General features: G+C 40.5%; 1 protein-coding gene and 1 long non-coding RNA gene across 5 annotated transcripts in view; one reads left to right on the forward strand and one right to left on the reverse strand.

Annotated features, from left to right (window-relative positions):
• The window catches only part of lmna (lamin A), a 35,634-nt gene that overhangs the window by 12,296 nt on the left and 3,344 nt on the right, over nt 1–19,994 (reverse strand). The window contains exons 1-2 of one of the 4 annotated variants that reach the window (XM_040118852.1): nt 17,640–17,758; nt 15,248–15,636 (exon numbers count right to left, since the gene is read on the reverse strand). The exons of 1 other annotated variant lie outside the window; for it this stretch is intronic. In XM_040118852.1, the coding sequence (XP_039974786.1) occupies nt 15,248–15,591 (344 nt within the window). In that variant the 5' untranslated portion in view covers nt 15,592–15,636; nt 17,640–17,758. Of the gene's footprint in view, nt 1–15,247; nt 15,637–17,508; nt 17,614–17,639; nt 17,759–19,994 lie in introns of those variants that run through there. 2 more of the 4 variants (XM_040118853.1, XM_040118851.1) reach the window with 2 other exon arrangements.
• LOC120784775 lies at nt 4,014–9,299 on the forward strand. Its single transcript, XR_005706492.1, has 3 exons — nt 4,014–4,110; nt 6,763–6,844; nt 8,853–9,299. It is a non-coding gene; the product is annotated as an uncharacterized LOC120784775 (long non-coding RNA).

Consider the following 19,994-nt stretch of genomic DNA (forward strand, 5'->3'; position numbering starts at 1 on the left):
TTACTTGCAACTGTACAGCTCTTTGTCTTGATGTTCATATTCTTTTCAATGAAAGATAACACTCTGATTCTGCAGACAGATGAATGCTTGTGAGTTCGTCTTGGTGGCTGCTCTGACGTTCATTAGTACTAATGGGCCCCGTGGACCAGCTCCAGGAGTGACTTAATGGACAGAAGTGGATTTGGCATACTCACATGCTGCTTGACCATTTCTATTCTCCTCATACACAAACGCGATGGTAAGACAGAGAGAATTTGAGGCTTTTGATAGAAACTTCTTGTATTAGTGTGACTTCAGTACGAGTGGCCCCTATGACATGCACCAATTACATTACACGGGGAGCAGATGCCTTTACTGTAGACACAGTGGCACTTTGAGCTAAGGACTAACATCAACATGCTAACATGCTCACAGTGACAATGCTTAAAGTTTACTTTATTCACCGTCTTAGTTTAGCATATTCATGCTAACATTCGCTAAGTAGGAGCCGAGGCTGATGGGGATGTCATAGGTCTTTTAACTATTTGGTCATTATCCACAGAATTGGACAGATTAAAATTTTGGCCCTGATGATGGCGCTAGATGAAAAGTTCACCGAAGTGATTACAATTCATCCTGAGGGGGACATGAAGGTGTGAACAAAGTTTCATGGCGATCCATCCAATAGTAGTAGAGAGATTTCACTCGAAGTGGGCTTGCAACTAAGAATTATTTTTATTATCGATTAATCCATTGATTATTTTCTCGATTGATCAATTAGTTGTTTGTCAATACAATGTGAGAAAATGTGTAAAAACGTCCAGTGAACCAGAGAATTTTGACATAGAAGAAAAAAAAGACTCAAAACGATCAATGGCTTATTAAAGTACTTGTATTATTTCTCTGTCAACGGACTAATCAACTAAATCAACTCATCCTTGCAGCTTCAGCTCAAAGTCATAAATGTCATCTTTCGTGGTGGCACTAGGGAGAAAAGTCATCATCTGAGAACCGTGAATGTCTGTACAAAATTTCATGGCAATCCAATCTAATCTAATCAATCCAATCTAATAGATGTTGAGATATTACAGTCTGGACCAAAGTGCTAGACGGAAAAACCAACGTACACTGCCATCCCTACCACCACGCTGCTAGTGTGGTGAAAAATCAAGTCAGACAAAACATGATAATGACATGAATGTACAGTAGGGTGGTAAAGTATAATGAGTTATGACATTGTGGTTCTGGTCTGTTCTGTACACAGACTTATGACATAGTTACATATACCTGACCTCTGACCTTAATGTAGAAAAGTGTGAATGGTACCCAGAGAGTTTTTTTTTTCAGTGTAATTACAAATATTACTGTTGTCGTCATCAGTGCTCGGAGCAAAGCTTTAGATTTAAGATTTAATTTCTTTATGTCATGAGTAAGACCTTCTGCATTGTGCAGCACTTTCGGGGTATTGGACCAGAGGTACACTACCAAATTACATTCAGTGTGGGGTGCTCTCAGGCTTTCGTCTAACAGAGCTGATGCAGACAAGATCAGCTGTCCAGCCTGCAAACACAGCGGCGGCTGAGCTCAAATTGGGTCACAAATATGGAAATTGCTCCGTTTGAACCCGTCAAAGTCGACTTAATTTGGAGTATGGCTCTAGCCTTAGGTAGGTGCTCTTCGGGAACTGAAGAGACCCGCGTGAGTAAATGCAACTTCCACAGCTAGTCCGTTAGCAAATATTTATTAAACTGATTTAGTTGTTAACACACTTATAAATTGAACCAGAGACATTTTAAATGCTATAGTTGCGCTGCACTCTGACAAAATCAACTATAAAAACAGAAATCAGTGGATAAGTACAGTGCAAAAAATATTATACAACAATAACCACTGGCTACAACAATAGGACTTGAGTTCAATATGTGTAATACATACTGGTACGATGGACTGGTCTGTACTGTTCTTCAACATGTTTTCTTTGCTTCTGGCACCTCCAGGATGCTGTTCCTGCATGTTGGCTTAAAAGAGTGGGAGGCAGCTGAAGACAATGGAAGGACATCAGAAAATCTTGTGTGTGTGTGCGCGTGTGTGTGTGTTCATATTTCTCTGTGTACCCATGTGTCCAGGGGGGTTGTATTTGTGCATGTTTGAGTGTGTTCTGCACTGTATGTGTGAGGGAGCGTTGACTGCCGAATGTGTGTGTAGCACCATGTAAGTTAAGTGCATTAGTGTACTGAATGTGTGCGTATCCATGTGCGTACGAAATCAACCCAGTGTGTTATGAAATGTGTTTGCCTGCAAATACAGTGCGTTTGCATATATCTCCCTGCACATGTGGGTCCCCGTATACTATTTACACAATCCAGTGCATGGGGTGTGTGAGTTTTGCTGCCATTTGCTTGTGACTACCTGTTTATAAAATCCAGTATGAATGGTGTAATTAGAGAGCTTCAGCATAAATATTGCCTGACTCTCTGTTTACATTCTGTTCCACTGAAGCACTGAAGTCGCTCAGCCTGCGCTCAGGACATGGGTGTGTGGAGTAACTCTGCGGTTATTTTCTAAGAATCACACTATTAATATTGATACTACTACACAAAATCAGCGTGCGAACAAATATGGTACAGAAAATGACTGAGAGCCAACAGATGAACAAAGAAATTCAGATCATCTTTGAGAAATTACATAAATAAAATCTTTTTTTTTTTTTTTAAACTGCCTCTTTCATCAAGATAAGAGAAATCTGTTGCAAGCAAAACAAGGCAAGAGGGTCGTTTCTAGGCTTGCAAACTGAGAGAAATGTTTTAGCCCAAAGGGCAGTGCTTTGCATTTTATATTCTGCAAAGAAAGAGGGAATTAAAAACAGAAATAGAGTAATTTTGGCAAGCATTATTCTTGTTTTTTTGAGTGTAGACCACTTGTCTCATTTATCATGCTTTCTTTCTTCCCACACACACAAATGTCTGCTCTCTTGAAAAAAATAATGTATTACTGAAAAATAAAGGTTTATAACATCATTCCACCCTTTTCAGCTGCAATATCAAATCTTTTTAAGGCATTTTGTTTCAGAGCAAATAGAGTAAATGACACATTTTGAAGCACAAAGACAAAATGGGAGCTACTGGACAGAGACAGTGTGAGATGGGGGAGAGGGGGGCAGGCTAGTGGGGGAGTGTGAAATGGAAAATGTGAAAAGAAAGAGACAAAAAGAAAAAGAGAAAGAGGGAGAATAATAGAGATGAGAAATCTGAGGAGGAGGAGGAGGAATTTGTTGGCTCGGCTCCCAGCCTCAAGGATGACTCACAGCTATCTTTGTCCAGCCCAGTAACGAGAAACGAACCCCGCCTCGTGGAGTGAAAGAGAGAAAAAAGCCCACTCCCCCCTGTTTTGCTATGCCGTTGCCACGGCAACCGAGGCCTTGTCATCAGGCCTACTAGCATGCCATTTCCACCATGCTGTGGACGCAGTGGAATAAACGTGTGGACTTTTCTGTGGAGCTCTTCAAACTATCTCAGGACTGAGGGGGCGTGCTTTTCCTACCCTCCTGAAGGAGACTCTAACCCATAATTTCTTTGGAGATAAAACAGATGAATTAATGCAGCCACACAGCCAACAGAGGGCTTTACGAGGCCTTGGCAACACTGACGCCAAGTAGCTAGTCAGCATTGGGAACTTAAAAAAAAAAAAAAAAAAAAAAAAACAAATATTGCAGTTTCAGAGTAGATGCACATCTAAATGTAGAAAGCAAGAAAAAGTATGTTGTATTTTCATGTACAATTGTTAAGATTTAGCAGCAGCACCATTTCCACATACTACTCTGGATTTCTTAATCAACTACAGTAGGTTCCGCAGAACTTAAGTCTATGTTCAGAATGTTTTTCATTGACCCTTTACAAGACTTCCAAAAATAAAACATGAGTCTATAAAGTGTCATTGTCTGACCTTTGCACTACTGGAGCTGCCAAATGTGTCTGACGTGTCTACCCTGTTTTTCCTACTTTGCAAAACCAAATCCATGCTCTCACTACTTAGGGTCAACGTGCTGTAGTCTAACAGGCCGGCCTGCAGTGAACAGATCGATCTTAATAATGTGAGGACGTTATCTTGGCTGCTCTTGATCAGGTTTAAAAGGTTAGTTCTCCCAAGTTAAATAATACAAAACATTTCCTTCCTTATCTCTTGAGCTACTTTATCTACCCATACACATAGTTTTAGGTTTGTGGTGTCCACAACAATGGTAAAGTACTCGGGAATATGTATTTTCGGGACCAACGGTGTCGCCATTACTCTGGATAATTCACAGACCTCACTGCCAACAATCACTCCGACGAGTAAAAACTTTTGATAGTTTTTTACTTACTTAAATAAACCAGAGAACAAACAAAGTATTTCTGGAAAGAGATAACTACAGTTTACTGGGTTGGTGGCAAAAATCTCAAATGGATATTTCAAACCCTGGGCAAACAAAACCAATTTTATTTGCATTACTAGTTACCACGAGAGATAAAGTTTTGTTTTTTTTTTTAAATTTGAATGAATCCACAGGCAGGCCTTTAATTATTCTCACTGACTCCACGAGGAAAGTTGCCTAACATGTTCCTATTTATCACAGTTGCATGGAAAAGCAAAGTAGGTGTGAGGGAATGAGATGCCTACATGCACCTGGGCGCTGCCCACTATAGTGTTCACAACAGAGCAGCTCTCCTGCAGCAGTATGGGGTTCAGCTGGGGGGGGGGTCTCATTAATTTCACCCGCCAAGTTTCCCTGACAGCACGTTTTAAAGCACTGACTCTCCGTAAAGAGCTGCTATAGTTGCTAACAATTCATCACCTTGTTTGTTTCCTTTGGTACTACTCAAAGAATTCCTCTGACATGCAGTGCAAGTGTTCATTGATCCATATGGTATGTTACTACATAAACACACAGACACACACAGACAGACAGACACACACACACGCCCAATCTGGCAAGCATTAGTGGACACATGTGGGTGGGGTTTCCCGATGACTCACTGCTCAAACACTGAGGAGAGGAAAAAAGGGTTTCTCCAAAATTCCCAATAGATTGTCTAAAATGTTCCTTTCTCCAATTATAGTCCACCTTTCCTCTTTCCACTACATTTGGTTTAGCCATTCACATAGCGACTTTATGTGGAGAACACTGAAGGGAATAGCTGACTAAGAGGAAGGTTGTTGAATAATGGTGTTTTTCTAAACAAACACAAGGGCCCAGATACAGATCTGGCACAAAGAAAAAATGCCGGTGCACAGTATAATAACTGATTTATCAATTGCTTAGTCTGTGTAAGATGTAAAAAGATGTGATGTGGTAGCGATACATCAAATTTCTTGTTTTGTCCAACCAATCGTCTAGTACCCACAGGTATCTGACTGCTTAACAAGCAATGACCAAAATCCTGAGAAAGGGGGGGGTTTGTCCCCTTATTTGCGATGGCACCTGTTTGAATCCTCACTCAACTTTGGCAAACGTACATCATTTGAAAGCGCAAAGCATCTATCAGTAAAACTATTTTAGGATCCCAGTGTTAACAAAACAGAGCAGTGACATCAAAATAAAAGAATAAAAATAGGAGTCTATATTTTTTCAGTATCAGACTACAACAGCAATCATTTCAGCATTCATCTGTGTAAATGTATACACAACTTTGAACTACTATAACCAATCGTTTATAAAGATGCATTCAGTCTATAGAAAACTCTACAATAAACTCCTGCACTAACTGCAAACAAAATAAGCACATACATATTTTCCCACACACTCTCAGATACAGAGATATGTGATATGATTACCAAAACAGAATCTCAAGCTTGGACTGTAAAACAGTGATGCAAAAGCCATTTAGGCCTGCTGGTTCAAGTCAACGTTGCTTTTCCAAATGTGTTGAGCACAATAATGGGCAGTAACAGAAACATTACAGACGGGCACATGACCGTTTCCTGTGTCTCCTCTGGGATGATGAGCACAAAAACAGGGATTGTGTGTGTTTGTGTGTGTATATATATGCATTTGTGATAAATCACCAGAAACCAACAACAACGCAGCCTTTTCCAGGGGCCACCCGCACACGTCCACATGTGGCAGATGGGAACAGAGTTCTTAGTGTTTCCAGTCTTGAAGCAGAGCACATGTCGACCGTGGCTGATAGGTTTCAGGGAGCAGACCTCTGATGAGACAACCACAGAGGGAGGGGGAGGCAGGGAGGACGGGCAATGTTCTCTCATGTCAAACCCGTGGTTTTGTTAAGGCTGTCACCACACCAAACTCTGTAAACTGAAGAGAATTATGTGTACTCTACAGTCAAAAGGTAAAAGAGAAAGATGTCCCACCCACTGACAAATATGTGTGTGTGTGTGTGTGTGTACAGACACCATGAGGCATTTGAAACAGCCCTTGTTCCTTCCTGCATGATTATTTGATGATTCATCAGAGAGTGAGTCAGACGCGGGTTGCCTGGTCCTTGTGTTAGTTTATAAGTTAGTTTTCACAGAATCGGATTATATGCGATGATAAAGAGCGGCACCTTGACACAGCGCAGCTTCTAATTTTCCATTTTTTTTACAGTGAAGTTAAATAAGCAAGAATACACATGAACGCAGGAGTCAAGATAAGGAATGTTAGGGATGAATCGAGATAAGAACTGTTCATGTGAACAGTTACTAAGCCCACTATGAGCATCAGGCCTGACAAACATACATGTGTAGAAATTCCGTGTGAACGACACTTAAACAGAAATTCTCTCTCTAATTATGCTCTGAATGCAGCCTCACTGAGCCAGCAGGCACCAAATACAACTTTGCATCCTTTTAATAATGGACTCAACCGCATTGCCTCAACACTTTGGCTGTAAGTATACAGGAATATCTTTCTCCAGTGAGTGATCTCTGCCAATAAGAAGTGACGTCACATTAACTGCACTCCTGAAGTTGGTATTTCACATTGTTCTGATTGGAACTGTGTCTCAGTTTGTATACAAAAGTTTAATCCTCATTTGTATTAACTAGAAAAACTTTCTGGTGTATTTCCACCCTCACTTATGCTCTGTGTAACAACACCCTCCTCTCCATTGAGACGCAGCTCTTTCCAGCTGGGTTACAATAAAAACTCTAGAAAACTTAGAGTTGCGCCAATGTTAGCTTTAAGCTAATCAAAACCTGTTTGGAGTTTATGAGACTGTGCTGAATTCTGGTCAACATTCTTTAACGTGTGCTAGCCGAAGAAGAAAGAAAAAAAAAAAGGATTTGATGCTTGGAGTATGACCAAGTTGTGGTTGAGGGACGAGCCTCAGGATTGGTTGCTCTCACGCAGAGCCAAAATGGACTGGCATCGAATACAGACATACAGGAAACAATGGAGAGCTCACTAGTGAGTATATATCGCAGCTTTCCTGCGATTGTCTAAACTCTGGGACTCTGTGTACTGTTTTCTGCTAAACCCTACCCATCTGGCAACAAGTAAAAAAAGATAACAAAACTATAATTTCAGTCGTGCGTATCAAACACATTTTACAACAGTAGAGGTGATAAAGAGTTAAAATGACGCTTATCAGCATCTCCAAAAATTTTACCAAAGTCCGACATAAGATCAGAGTACTGTAACTGATCAAGACGTAAAAGCTTGGCTCCTAATTACATTTCCTCAGTTCTAATAAACAAGGCTAATAGTTAATGCAGAACATGTGGGATGTTGAAAGAGCTCACTTACAAACTCAGTGCCCTGTTTAGATTATAGTTTATAGTAAAACTTCCCCAAACATCCTATTCAACTCAATTTTATTCCAGAGTAAATGAGCTTTTGTAGCTCTGGAAATGGAACAGTAGTTACATAACTAACCAGATGGGAATGGTTTAGGTTGCTGTGCACCCACCTTGCCCACCTCCCAATGGGAAGGTCTTTGGGCCGAGAGTGACTGAGTGAGCAAGAAAATAAAAGATGAAGAGAGAGAGAGAGAGAGAGAGAGAGAACAGGAGAGAGACAGACAGAGAGTCCCACCATCTTAAAGTGATTTACCCTCTCCATGTGCAAGTGAATCATCAAGGGTTTGGCTGGCTCTGAAGGCTCTATGGAAACTGTAATTCTATAAACTCCACTCTAACACACACACACACACACACACACACACACACACACACAAACTCCAACCTCCTGCCAAAACCTCTGCTCGGTACCACGTTCAACACCAGCTCTCTCATTACTTGCACACAGATAAAGCCAACAGAGACGGGCTCCATACAGCAGCCATCCAGCACATTTACGGGCCTGCCACATCTGTTTTCCATCGCAAAGCATTCTGTTAGAGGCTGAGAGAACAAATAGTCACCAGACGAGGCCCAGCCAGCCATACTCTCACTAGGCCTTATAGCGACTACTGGCCCTATGTAGATGATATAACAGCCCATTAAACAAACAGTGTGACTTTAGGCTACAATGCCTCGACATAATAAATCAACTGTATCAGAAAAGAGAGAAGATCAGAAAAGAAAGCTGTAAAATAAAATAAATTATCTGTTCTAGAACTAAGACGATTAAGTAATCAATTAATCAAAACAATCAAAATAATTGGCAGATTAATCAAAAATGAAAATACTGAAGTTACATGTAAATATGATCAAGCAGTGTAGAATTATACAGTATACTGTATACTGGTGTAATATCGCAAATCAGTTTAGAGAAAAATTTGCTCGGTACGAAAAAAAAAAATGACTCATGTATCCCTTTAAGATAATTCAAACATACATTTCTTTAAATCACTCTCACATGCAAAAGGACTTGATTTTATTTCTTATTTTTATCTAGTGTGTAAGGGTGTCTTCAATGTTGTGACACTTAGAAAGACCTTTGTGATCTCGTTTAGATCGCAGCTAGATGACACCCAAAATCACGGGCTCTTCTCTGAGCTCTTGTCTGCCCTCACATGACTCAACGTGACAGACAATTGTCTGCCTTCACATAATACAAGCTGAGATCATCGTAAGGGAGCACAGGATTTCCCCCCCGAGGCAGCCAGAAGAAGAGAGGAGGATGTGATCAAATGGCATGAGTAAAGATGTAGAGTGGCACGATGAAATCTGCTGCTGCAGCTGCTGGTGGATGGTGGTCTGTGGCCCGCTTCTGGCCTCGGGGAGCAGCGTTCGTGATGCTGAGCTTGAATTTAATCCATGAAATGTTAATGTTCTGTGAAATAAATGGAGTTTGTTTGTCTAATGTTTTGCCAAATTCAAATTTTGCTCCACATCTACACCCCAGAAGGTGCCAATGACAATGGGAGAGATGTATCTGCCAAAGAAAGACATTTTTCACAGCAGAAATTCACACACGTTATAACAGGAAAAGCCCAGGTGTAATTAATAACATTAATGCTGGCAGATCCAGGCTCCTGGCATTATGCATGGTGGCTCATAGCATGACTTACTGGCTACATGATATGGAAAATGTCTGCTGTAAAAAAAAACCCCAAAAAACCCAAAAAAAAACGGTCTATTCGTGCAATGATTATGGAAGTTGATGGATAAATGCTGCCAGGGGATTTTTTTCTAATGGCTGCTGACACTGTATTATGGTGATGCAGTCGATTATGAATGTAGTGGTCAGACTTTGAGCTTCCAAAAGTGTGTTAAAAGAGATCTGTGTACTCTACATATAATAGGATTAGGCTAACCTGGAAATCTTAAATTTTTCATCCCATTAATTAGACGCTGACCCAACAACAGCTCTACATAAAATCAGTTTTTTTAGATTTTGGGAGGAAGGTGCTGGGTCTTATAATATACCTTACCTCAGACTAATTTTTATCTGAAACTACTTTCTCTCCTTTTTTCTCGTACGGCTCAAATCACAAATCGATTAATCAATCAACAGAAAATTAATCTACAACTATTTTTGATAATTATTGTTTCCTGTGTAATTTTTTCTTGAAAAAATATCAAACATTCTCTGGATCCAGCTGCTAAAATGTGAAGATTTGCTGTTTGTCTTTTGTGATCATAAACTGAATATCTTTGGGTTTTGGACGGTTGTTCACCATCGTCAGACCAAGCCATTAAGCAAAAAAGTCTCCATGAAAAAAGTGTATTTTTTATTTATTTATTTATTTATTTTATATATATATATATATATATATATATATATATATATATATATATATATATATATATATATATATATATATATATATATATATATATATATATATATATATATATATATATATATATATATATATAAAATAAATAAATAAATTTTTTAAAATTATATTTATATTTATATATTTTATATATAAATATAAAAATTATATAATAATAAATTATATAATGTAATAATTATATAAATTATATATTTAATATTTTATATTATAATATTATAATATTATAATATTATAATTATAATTTTATATTATATATTATAATATTATAATTTTTTATATATTTTTTCAAATATTTATTTATACATAATTATTTTATTTTTTTAAATTAAGTAATTGGGTTTCCTAAATAAAAATATTTTTCCAATTTTTGAGTATTTCTTTATGTGCATCACACTGATTTCTTTTTAATTGTAATGAAAGTCCATTGGCAGAGTCAGTCTGACATTTTCAAGTACTGCTTCTCTGTCAGCTCTCCTCGCAGTCAAGCGACTTGGAAAGTACCTCTAAGAAAAAGAAAAAAGAAAAGAGAAAAAAAAAGTATAATGATGTACTGTTGCCACCAGACTATAGGAAGAAAGCTTAACTTTTAAGAAACAGAAGAGGCATTTCACAGCCTTAACTGCATGATCAGAAAGTGAGCGCAGGCTCGCTCTTGTCCATTTTAGGAATAGACTTTGAACACAAACATTTTGTCTCAACAAACTTGACATGAGCAGCTTGAATGAAATCCTCCTGTGATCCCTAAGACAGCTCCATAACAGCACGGATGTATGTATGTGTTACCTTAGAGACGCGTTTAAAATTAGCCCACAGGTTAAATACAGGAACTTTACTAACTGAAACTCGAACTATGACTAATATTAAACCTCTTCTTATGATGTCTACTGCTGCTATCACTCAATCACACTCTCCCCCTTTTCCCCTCACAGGACATAGGTTGGCTAAATACTAAAAAGTTTCTGTTTACCACATCCAACGCGTTGCCTAGTGCGTAATGTCTTTTTTCCTTTGACCACAAATGTGCCCATTGTGTGGCTCTGACAGGAAAATAAAAATATGTGATGTGTTGCACGAGACAAAGGAAGTCTCCAGATGGTAACAAGTAAAGGTCTGAATACAGCTTTACATCTAAAAATGGGATATTATGAGAAAATGTAGTTTAAGAGTCAAGTGTTTGTTTACCCCAAAATGAAAGAGAGCTCAAGGTGATATCACTCGCAAACTGCAAAAATATATGGGTCATATTTAATACAAGCCGTACAGTACATATTGAAAGCACATGATAAAAGAAAATATTCCCAATCAAGGAAATGTGAATGTGTTGAATGATAAGTGCATTTCCTGCTGTGTCCTCTGATAGCTTTGAATGCCACAAGTCGGCCTCAACATTACAGATCAGTCCAACAGTGAGTGTGTACAGTATAGCACTGGAACTTCTTATCGAATTGAGTTTCAGTCTGCAGCTGCACCAGAACAAGTAGTTCTGCCACATTTTGTCTACCACAGCAGCTTATTTTATTGACTTTTGAAAACAATGTTCCAACAGACTGACTGCAAAGAAAAATAAGAAAAAAAGTCTGAGAGCCTCACCTACCTGGTGCCACACCCTAAACCAAACTGCGTCAACAGATTGGACAGACTGAGCCGAGTTCAATCTTTGCTGTTATGTATTCAAAGGAGATTTAATCACGAAAAGGGCTTGGCGGTTTACATTTCAACAACTCCAGTTGAGACTCATCAAGCTTAGTTGTATTTTACTATTAAAAAAAAGGTGAGTTTTTGATTGTAGCCAGTGTGCACAGTGGGTATGCAGACACATGCATGCCACAGATAATATTATATTAACATTAATATAGTTTACATATGTGTTTTGCAATACAAAATACGGTCGATAAGGTAAACTAATACCTGTGTAGGATGAAATTCTCACCACAAAGCTACTCATCAGCCCGGGCGGGAGCGTTAAAGGAAGGATTTAAAGAACAGAGTCCTGCCAGCGACACTGATGAGCCAGTTTCCCCCACACAGGCTAATGTTTCACAGTCAGCTGCACAGCTGGAGGTTAGACTGGGCACGAGACACCAGACAGGTGCGCTATTTCTATTTTGGAGGAAAGATGACTAAACAAGGCCTCGACAAACCCGTGAACACGGTTCTGTAGCTCCTGCAGTAACTCAGGGACTCATATTTAGTCTTTCTGACCTGTTTTTCTCTCTCAACTTGCATACCTGGCTCTAAGCTTTATGTTTAGACTCCCTGTTACAATGCCACAATCCACCCACACCTACTTTTGCCAAGTTATGTGGGTTTGTTTCTACAGTCTTAAATTATTTACAAGTCAAATAGTGCTGTGGGGAGAATGGCTGGCATTCTGGCCTAACAGCTTGAAGGTTTGCCTCAGGAGAGCGAGCATGTGTTTCTTGTGGTAGTTATGCATACAAAGACATGTTTGTGAAGGGACGCAGTGTCATGCCTTTGGGCTAAACAGGTGTGTCCGGTCGACTGAATTGCACTGATGGCTCCAACTGTTGCTGTGTGTTCTGTCAAACTCGGGAGGAGTAGCCAAGGACATCAAGAAAGAGTCAACATATTGTGTGACGTAGCACTCCAGTGTTGCGCCGCCGTCTGTTGCTGTTGCCACCTGAAGCTCAGCTCAGCGGCGAGCAAAAAGAAGCCCGTCAGTGTGTATTAATAAACCTGACTTCCCGTTACAGTGGATCCGCAGTCAGCCCATTCCAGAGGCCATGAAAAACCTCTGAGTCACCACCCATGTCAGCCGAGAGCCAAGACTCCCAGAGCTCCATGACAACCAAACACCAAACACGCTGGCTAAAGTATAACAGATAAAGCCGACCCAGGCTGGAGCTGAGTGATTCTTTTCCCACCACACATGCGTCAAAAGATCTGCTTCCTTTGGAAAACAATGTTACTGTGGGAGCCGTTGCCATTTCTCCAGACATGTAGCTGGAGAATTAGAAGCAGCACAGCGACATGGGGGATACTGTGGAGATCAATGCAAAATTTGATAACACTGTTCTCTCAACACTTACAATGCACATGCTGCCTTTTATCCAGCACATATAACAACGTTAACGTCCTCACCCAGCTACAGCATGTGCAAATTTACAAACCATAGATTTCTAAGCTTACTTTTGCCACTCACACGACAATGAATGGCAACAGCAAAATACATGGCCACATTAAAAGGCACATTTCCTATAGAATTTTTATTTATTTCTCTACACGCAGCAGCCGCTGAGTTTTGCGTACATTCACATGCTTAAAAGTCCATATTCAATAAATATATCAACTTAGTGAGAACAACGCAATAGCACTAATTGGGGGAAAGCACTCCCCACCACGTGTGCTCTCAGTGTACACACACACACACACACACACACACAGCCGTTTCAACCATGAAACACAAGCTGTGTTGAAGCCCAATTTTTTTTTTTTTTTTTAAACTTATGTTCAATGTTTCTATTTCTATATTCTGTTGCTTCTCTACTCTCTAAACGGGGAACCTGTGCAAAAACGAAGACTGTAACGGAGCAAATGTAGGTGAATGCAGTGGGTCAGAACGAATAGTTTATGTTTAGTAGCTGCAGTTTCTCCGGCCTCTCTAACCCGAGGAGGACTTTGCCAAGACATTGACACATTCCTCAGAAGCCTGCACTGGGCCGAGGCCTACGACAATAATCCAATCTGCAAACATTCACCCTATGTAGCTGAAATTAAACCTGAATTTAACATATTCAACAAACTCTGTCAACCTGCAGGTGAGAGGACAAATGCATTTGATACATTCATCGTGCATCTTGAAAGAGATAGTGGAAGTAATGTAATTAAATTAACTAATTATTATAATAATTAATTAACACAATGTCATCAATTAAATTAAGATATGTACTGCTATCAAGTCATAATCTGCAATACCTTAAATCAGTCATCTATTCACTGCCATCCCCTCACACACACACCTTCAGTGCCAAGTTTATTTTTATGTGACTTCTGTGTAACTTTTTACCGGTAAAATATTAACTAAGTTTTTACCAGTGACTCCTATAGGATGCTACAAAGCATCTAGTTTATCTTCAGATTTCTGTAGCGCTATAAAGTGACGTAGGGGCTGTTTTTCTGCCTGTTTTTTTGTAATGAACACAAAATCATTTTAAAAAATTGTTACTGCTCCACGTTTCTCAATCCACTGTGATTTGCAGTTGCCAGTGAGAGCACAATTGTTTATTGTCTGCATCAAAAGTACAGCAGTTTTCTAAGCTTCTGTCCATAGTGTCAGTATTGTGCAAAGTTATCACGCAGAGCTTTAAGCAGCAGAGTCACACACTGTAACGAATGACATTCTCAAATTAGAGCAGTAATTCTAACTCAACAGAGCAGGCTGTGTGTAAGAGGTGACGTACGTTTGGCTGGAGGTGTGTCACTCCCAACATTCCCCGGAGGCTCGCAGTCACAAAACTGTGCTTGCTAAACGACGAGTCATACAAACTTAACCACCAGAACTAATGTCGCGTACGGCTCCACACTCAACACTGCATTCCTGGTGGAAGATCCGGGTGCTGCATCACACCTCAGTCATACTGAACAACGACAGATGTGAACTGGAGACGTACCAGCACATAAAAGGTAAAACTGCCGCATTCAGGGCCACGTGGTCAGTTGTTTCGACTGCAGCACCGCCTTAACCGCTGCTATGAGATGTTTTGGAAACACATTGACAAGACAAAGTCTCAAACTCAAAGCTGAAATGCTGAAGGCTCCTGGGGCATTAGGAACAATGCTAATTTCAAAATGATCTATTCTGCAGTACCACTTCAAAGATTAATGAATGGTTCCAAGTGGTTCTGCTCTCTTTTAAGTACAACTGCATGAAAGCCTCTTTTAATCTAATGCATTTAACATAGTATTAACATAAATGAAAAGTTTCTGCAGAAAATACTAACAGCTTGTTGCACGCCAGCCAATAATACATAATTTTCTATAAATATGATAACATGTACTGTATGTGTAGCTGCATCCATTTTGTGACATCACTGTTGTAACAAAGCCCCTCCCATTCGAGTTCCGCCCCCACATGCTCCTCCTACCTGGCTTTGAGCTCCTTTTGCTCCTCCCTGATCTTGCCCAGCTCCAGCTGCAGGCGTGCTCGCTCCTTGGCCACCTGGTCCAGGGTCTTGCGGGCGTCGGCCAGCTCTGTCTCGTAGGCTGCCTTCATGCCCGACAGATCGCGGTTGACCAGGGACTCAGACTCGGTGATGCGCAGCCGCAGTCCTGCATTCTCTACCTCCAGCGAACGCACCTTGTCGATGTACACAGCCAGGCGGTCATTGAGGTTGCACAGGTCCTCCTTCTCCTGCAGCCTTGTGATGCGGGCGGGTGAGGGGGAGGTGTTGGGACCACGGCTGGTGCGTTTCTGGCTTGGGGTTTCCATGGCAATAATGGCTCAGCAAGAGGTGCAGCGGGGGTGAGTCACTGGCTGTGGGGGTGGAGGGCGGGGGAAGAAGTGTTAATGAACACTATGGTATCTACAGTGTAACTACAGTTTTTCTAGGGCTGTCTTCCGTAGAAACGCGGCGCGCCAAACCACGGACTGAATCACATGTTAAACCTTCATGGAGTTTATAGTAAAGAAATGTCTCAGTATTGCATAATCCTGGTCCTTGTCTGGGCAGCCCGCCTTCACTGCTCAGTCTGCTCAGAGTTCTTCCTGATATATTATTCCAGGATCCTTTTTCCAGTCAGTAACAACTTCTATAAAACTTCATTTAATACCTATCCTCTATTGTATTAGGGATGTGTGGAGTTAAAAGTAATTTGCAGAGGCAGAGCTCATTCACAGAAATGTGATGGGGTTTTTTTTTTTTGTTCTTGTTTTTTAGGACTTCAGACTTTTTGGATACACAACCACTATTATTTTATAAAAGGTGTTACCATTTTCTTGCCCTTTTCCTGCTGTTATGCTCCTGATAACGTCCCTCATTCACGCTGGTATTTTCACTGCACAGTGTAGCACAATGTCACATCACACGGCTCGCCGTTTTCTCCTCTGGTTCCATTAAATTGTTGTAGGAGTAGTTAGGCCACTTAATGCAGCTCGCTCCTAGCAAACATGTTTCCTACGAACACTTACCCCCACACCTCTGGGTCACTCACAGGGCAATTAAATGCTTTTATAATTACTCTTGAAAATACGCAGCTGCAACCACGGACAGAAAAATAAATAAAAATATATCCTTCCTCCTCAGCTTTTAACGCAGTTTTTGGTAAAGTGGAGGCAAAACCACAAAAAAAAGCTTCCTGCCCTGCCATCAGTCATAATACCAAAGCATTGACTCATAATAAAAACAAATACTTCAGGATGCCCTGATAAGGACATACATCCACTTTCTGGCTGTTTAGATGTCTGCCAACAGTGAATTGAATACAAGAGCGCTGCGTTAAAGGCTTCTGTGATTGAAGATACAATACAGGATGTTATTTTTAATTTTCTAATATTAAATTTTAGAGTATATTTGTTTTTAAACTTGTAATCATAAGCTTTAGATGAAAATAAGGGGTGAAAAAAAAAAAAAAACGGAATATGCTTCCAACATTCTAAAGATAAGAAAATTTTCAAGCTATAAATCCAATAGTACCTGGAAAAAAAAAATTAAAAAAAATGTATTTTTTCCTCCACCCAAGAGCTGTATACCACAATTATGGAAGGATTCAACCATATTAATAAAATGTATGCGCGCTGTTATTATCGACTGCAACTGTGGCTGAACAGGTGTGACTTAAGAGCCATTTTATTTCTCAGTTGCTGCTCCACTCAAAACCTAAAACCCCTTTCCCACAGAATTGCGGGAAAGCTTTCTCCAGTTTGGTTCAGGAGTGGGCGCACCTAACTTTGCCATCCATCTCCTCACCGCCCATTACCAAAAGTGCACAAAAGGACATGCACGCCCATGTGGGTGGGATGGCGCACACATGCATGCACATGATGTGTGCACACGCCCACAGGAGCAAACCCATACGCTCACAAGTACTCTCTGGACTAACTTTGAATAAATGAAGCATCCATTTAAGCTCCAAAAATGTGCCGAGCATTAGCAGGTTTTGTCTGATGTTCTGCTCTTCAATAACAGCAGGCATTAAAAAAAAAAAAAAGAAAGAAAAAAAAAACTTTCAAAGTTAGAAACTTATACCCCTCCTACCCAAATTGAAATGGCTTTGAGCTGACTGATCAAGTTAAACCAACACTGTATTATGACCATATTCTTTGCACAACAGTAGCACTGTTTGTCAGTCTGACCAACATAAAGTCTGAGAGGGAGACAAAAATCTGTTGAAACTCTGGGAACCTTACCTCGGCTGTGTGAGAACCCCTTGACTTCTGCCTGCTGAAAGGACTAAAAGTGAGCGTACAGGACCCTTCTGGAAGTGTATCTGCTGGTTTGTGTGTGTGTGTGTAAGCTGCTGTCAGTGTGTGTGCCCTACCCCAGAGGAGCGTAGAAAAGAGGATCCGTTGAATAATGCAGTCTTGCTCCCTGCTGGTGGGTGTGTGTGCCTTTGGCTCGTGCCCTGAACTGCTTTCCTAGCTATCGCTGCACATGTACCTACTGCTGAAGAGGGAGAGAGGGGGCGGGAGCACAGAAGAGGGGAGGGTGGGGCAACGAGGAGGAGTCAAGGCTAGACAGACTGTGTGTGTGTGTGTGTGTGTGTGTGTGTGTGTGCGCGCACACAGCAGCTGCTGAGCTTTATCTCTCCCTGCACTGGCCATATCTTTTCCTTTCTCATTTCACTCAGACAGCGCCCTTGCAGACAGACTGACCTCAGCGACTGGTGCAAGTGGTCTGTCAATAAAACGCGGTGACACTGATGACACTGAACAGCTCCCAGGTGGATGAAAGTGTGTGAATGTGCGGCTCTCACCCTGCCCTTCCCTGCTGCTGTGAAGAATACATTCCTAGCCCTCTTTGCTGCCTGAAAACAGCTGTGACAGCCGACTCTAAGGCAAATACATGGAGGAGTAATTTCTATTTCAATTTTATATAGCCGAAATGAAAATCCTCACTGCAGTAGAAGGGACCAGACAGGATCATGGCACACTGAAACACAACATAGCAAGGTAATCAAACTAGTCCAAAGTATATACAAATGTTCCATCTCCTCATAGCAGGGTTGTGCAATTATCCATGGCAGAAAAATAACCTGTCAGCAAATTCGTCCAATGAATCCAAGGAGGAAAAAGTCAACAAATGTTTGATATTATATTCCCAGTGGATGACAGAGTAATCCTCACAAGTCATCTTGAAAGTCCAAAGGTCTGACACTCAAATTCACGTTGATTCTGGTCTTATATTTATTTCCTCGGGGTGGAGTTAATGGAATCACAGGTCCAATCAAGTTCTGATGCAGAGGAGAAAGACGTTTTCTGTGTGTGTGTGTCTCTGTGTGTATGTATCTCCTCACCATGGAAATGGAAGTTGGTCCATTCATCTGTGTGTGTGTGTGCGCATGTGGTTAAACAAAGGGGCACGACAGCATCTCTGTTTTTGGGCATGGGGCAGGCTCGGTGGCTAAGGGAGTATCCTGGCTACGATGTGGCCTTGCAGTGGAAAGGAGCCGTCGGTCTCTGAAGCTGCCTCTCTGAGTCACACATCCCTTTACAAACAGCCAATTTTTTTCAGCGTCCTCCTGCTCTCTACCTCTCCTCCTTTCTCTCTCTGATTCTCTGTCTCTGCATTTCAAGCTTTTCAGCCCCCGTGTTTCCATGGACTTAAGACTAAGACAAGAATGCTGACTGGCAGCCCTAACATCACTTTTCAACAGGCTTTTCTACGAATATCTTTTGTTTTCTCATGCCGTCTGTGCATAAACAATAATAAAATCTCATTACAAATGCTATTACATTGAAACGAGGATGCTCAGATATGATGCAAGTTAGATCCAGAAGCAGACAAGGGTGATAATTGACTTTTTTTTCTGAATCATAGAACAAATCTGCGGATGGTTTATCAACAATGAACTCAATGTTTCAAAACTCTTTCAAAGCTTTCCACTTAGTGGTATTTGAAGACAAACCTAATGTCGTTGCTAATTACTTGTTAGTTTGCAATTTTATCAGCTTCTTCTATAATCAAGGGACTGCTGGTTGTAACACAGTTTAGCTACAAAAGGCTAGAAAACTTTGTTCACCAACAATAACACTGAAAAAGATTAAATAATTTTTCTAGGCTGCAACTAAAAACCATCTGCATTCATCATTATCTTAATCAGAAAATTGTACATCTTCAAATTGCTCATTTTCTTTTTTACAATGATATTAAAAGCATCACAGTTATATAATAATGACAGTTAAGAAGCTGGAATCAGCAAATTTTTGGCATTTTTTCTTGAAATGTGACTCAAAGCGATTATCAGAATAGTTGATGATTCATTTTCTGTTGCACAACTAATCGATTCAGCTCTCTGTTCTTACCAGTCATTTGCACAGTGATCTATTTCTAACTGTCACATCTTTGCTTGGATCTCATTAGCCAGGACACAATCCCAGATCCACTCATCGAGTAGCAAAGACAGGAACGGGCATGACCGACTTTGATGCAACTTGCTAGACAAGTACCGAACGAGGGGTTAGCAATCTGTTTTTCTTCCCCTTCTTCGCTTCTCCCCCCTTCCTTCTCTCCCTCGTTCTGCCCCTCACGGCATTCCAAGCTAGCAGCAAAACACACAAGGCGTGCTTGTTGTGCAATCTAAAAGTATTATTTCTCCATCATGGGCTATTTAGCTGCTCTCCTGGAAGAAAATAGCACTGAGAAAGAAGACTTCCAGCATGAGAAAATTTGGTGA

This window comes from Xiphias gladius, chromosome 22, assembly GCF_016859285.1.
Source record: "Xiphias gladius isolate SHS-SW01 ecotype Sanya breed wild chromosome 22, ASM1685928v1, whole genome shotgun sequence".
NCBI classification, from domain to species: Eukaryota; Metazoa; Chordata; class Actinopteri; order Istiophoriformes; family Xiphiidae; genus Xiphias; species Xiphias gladius.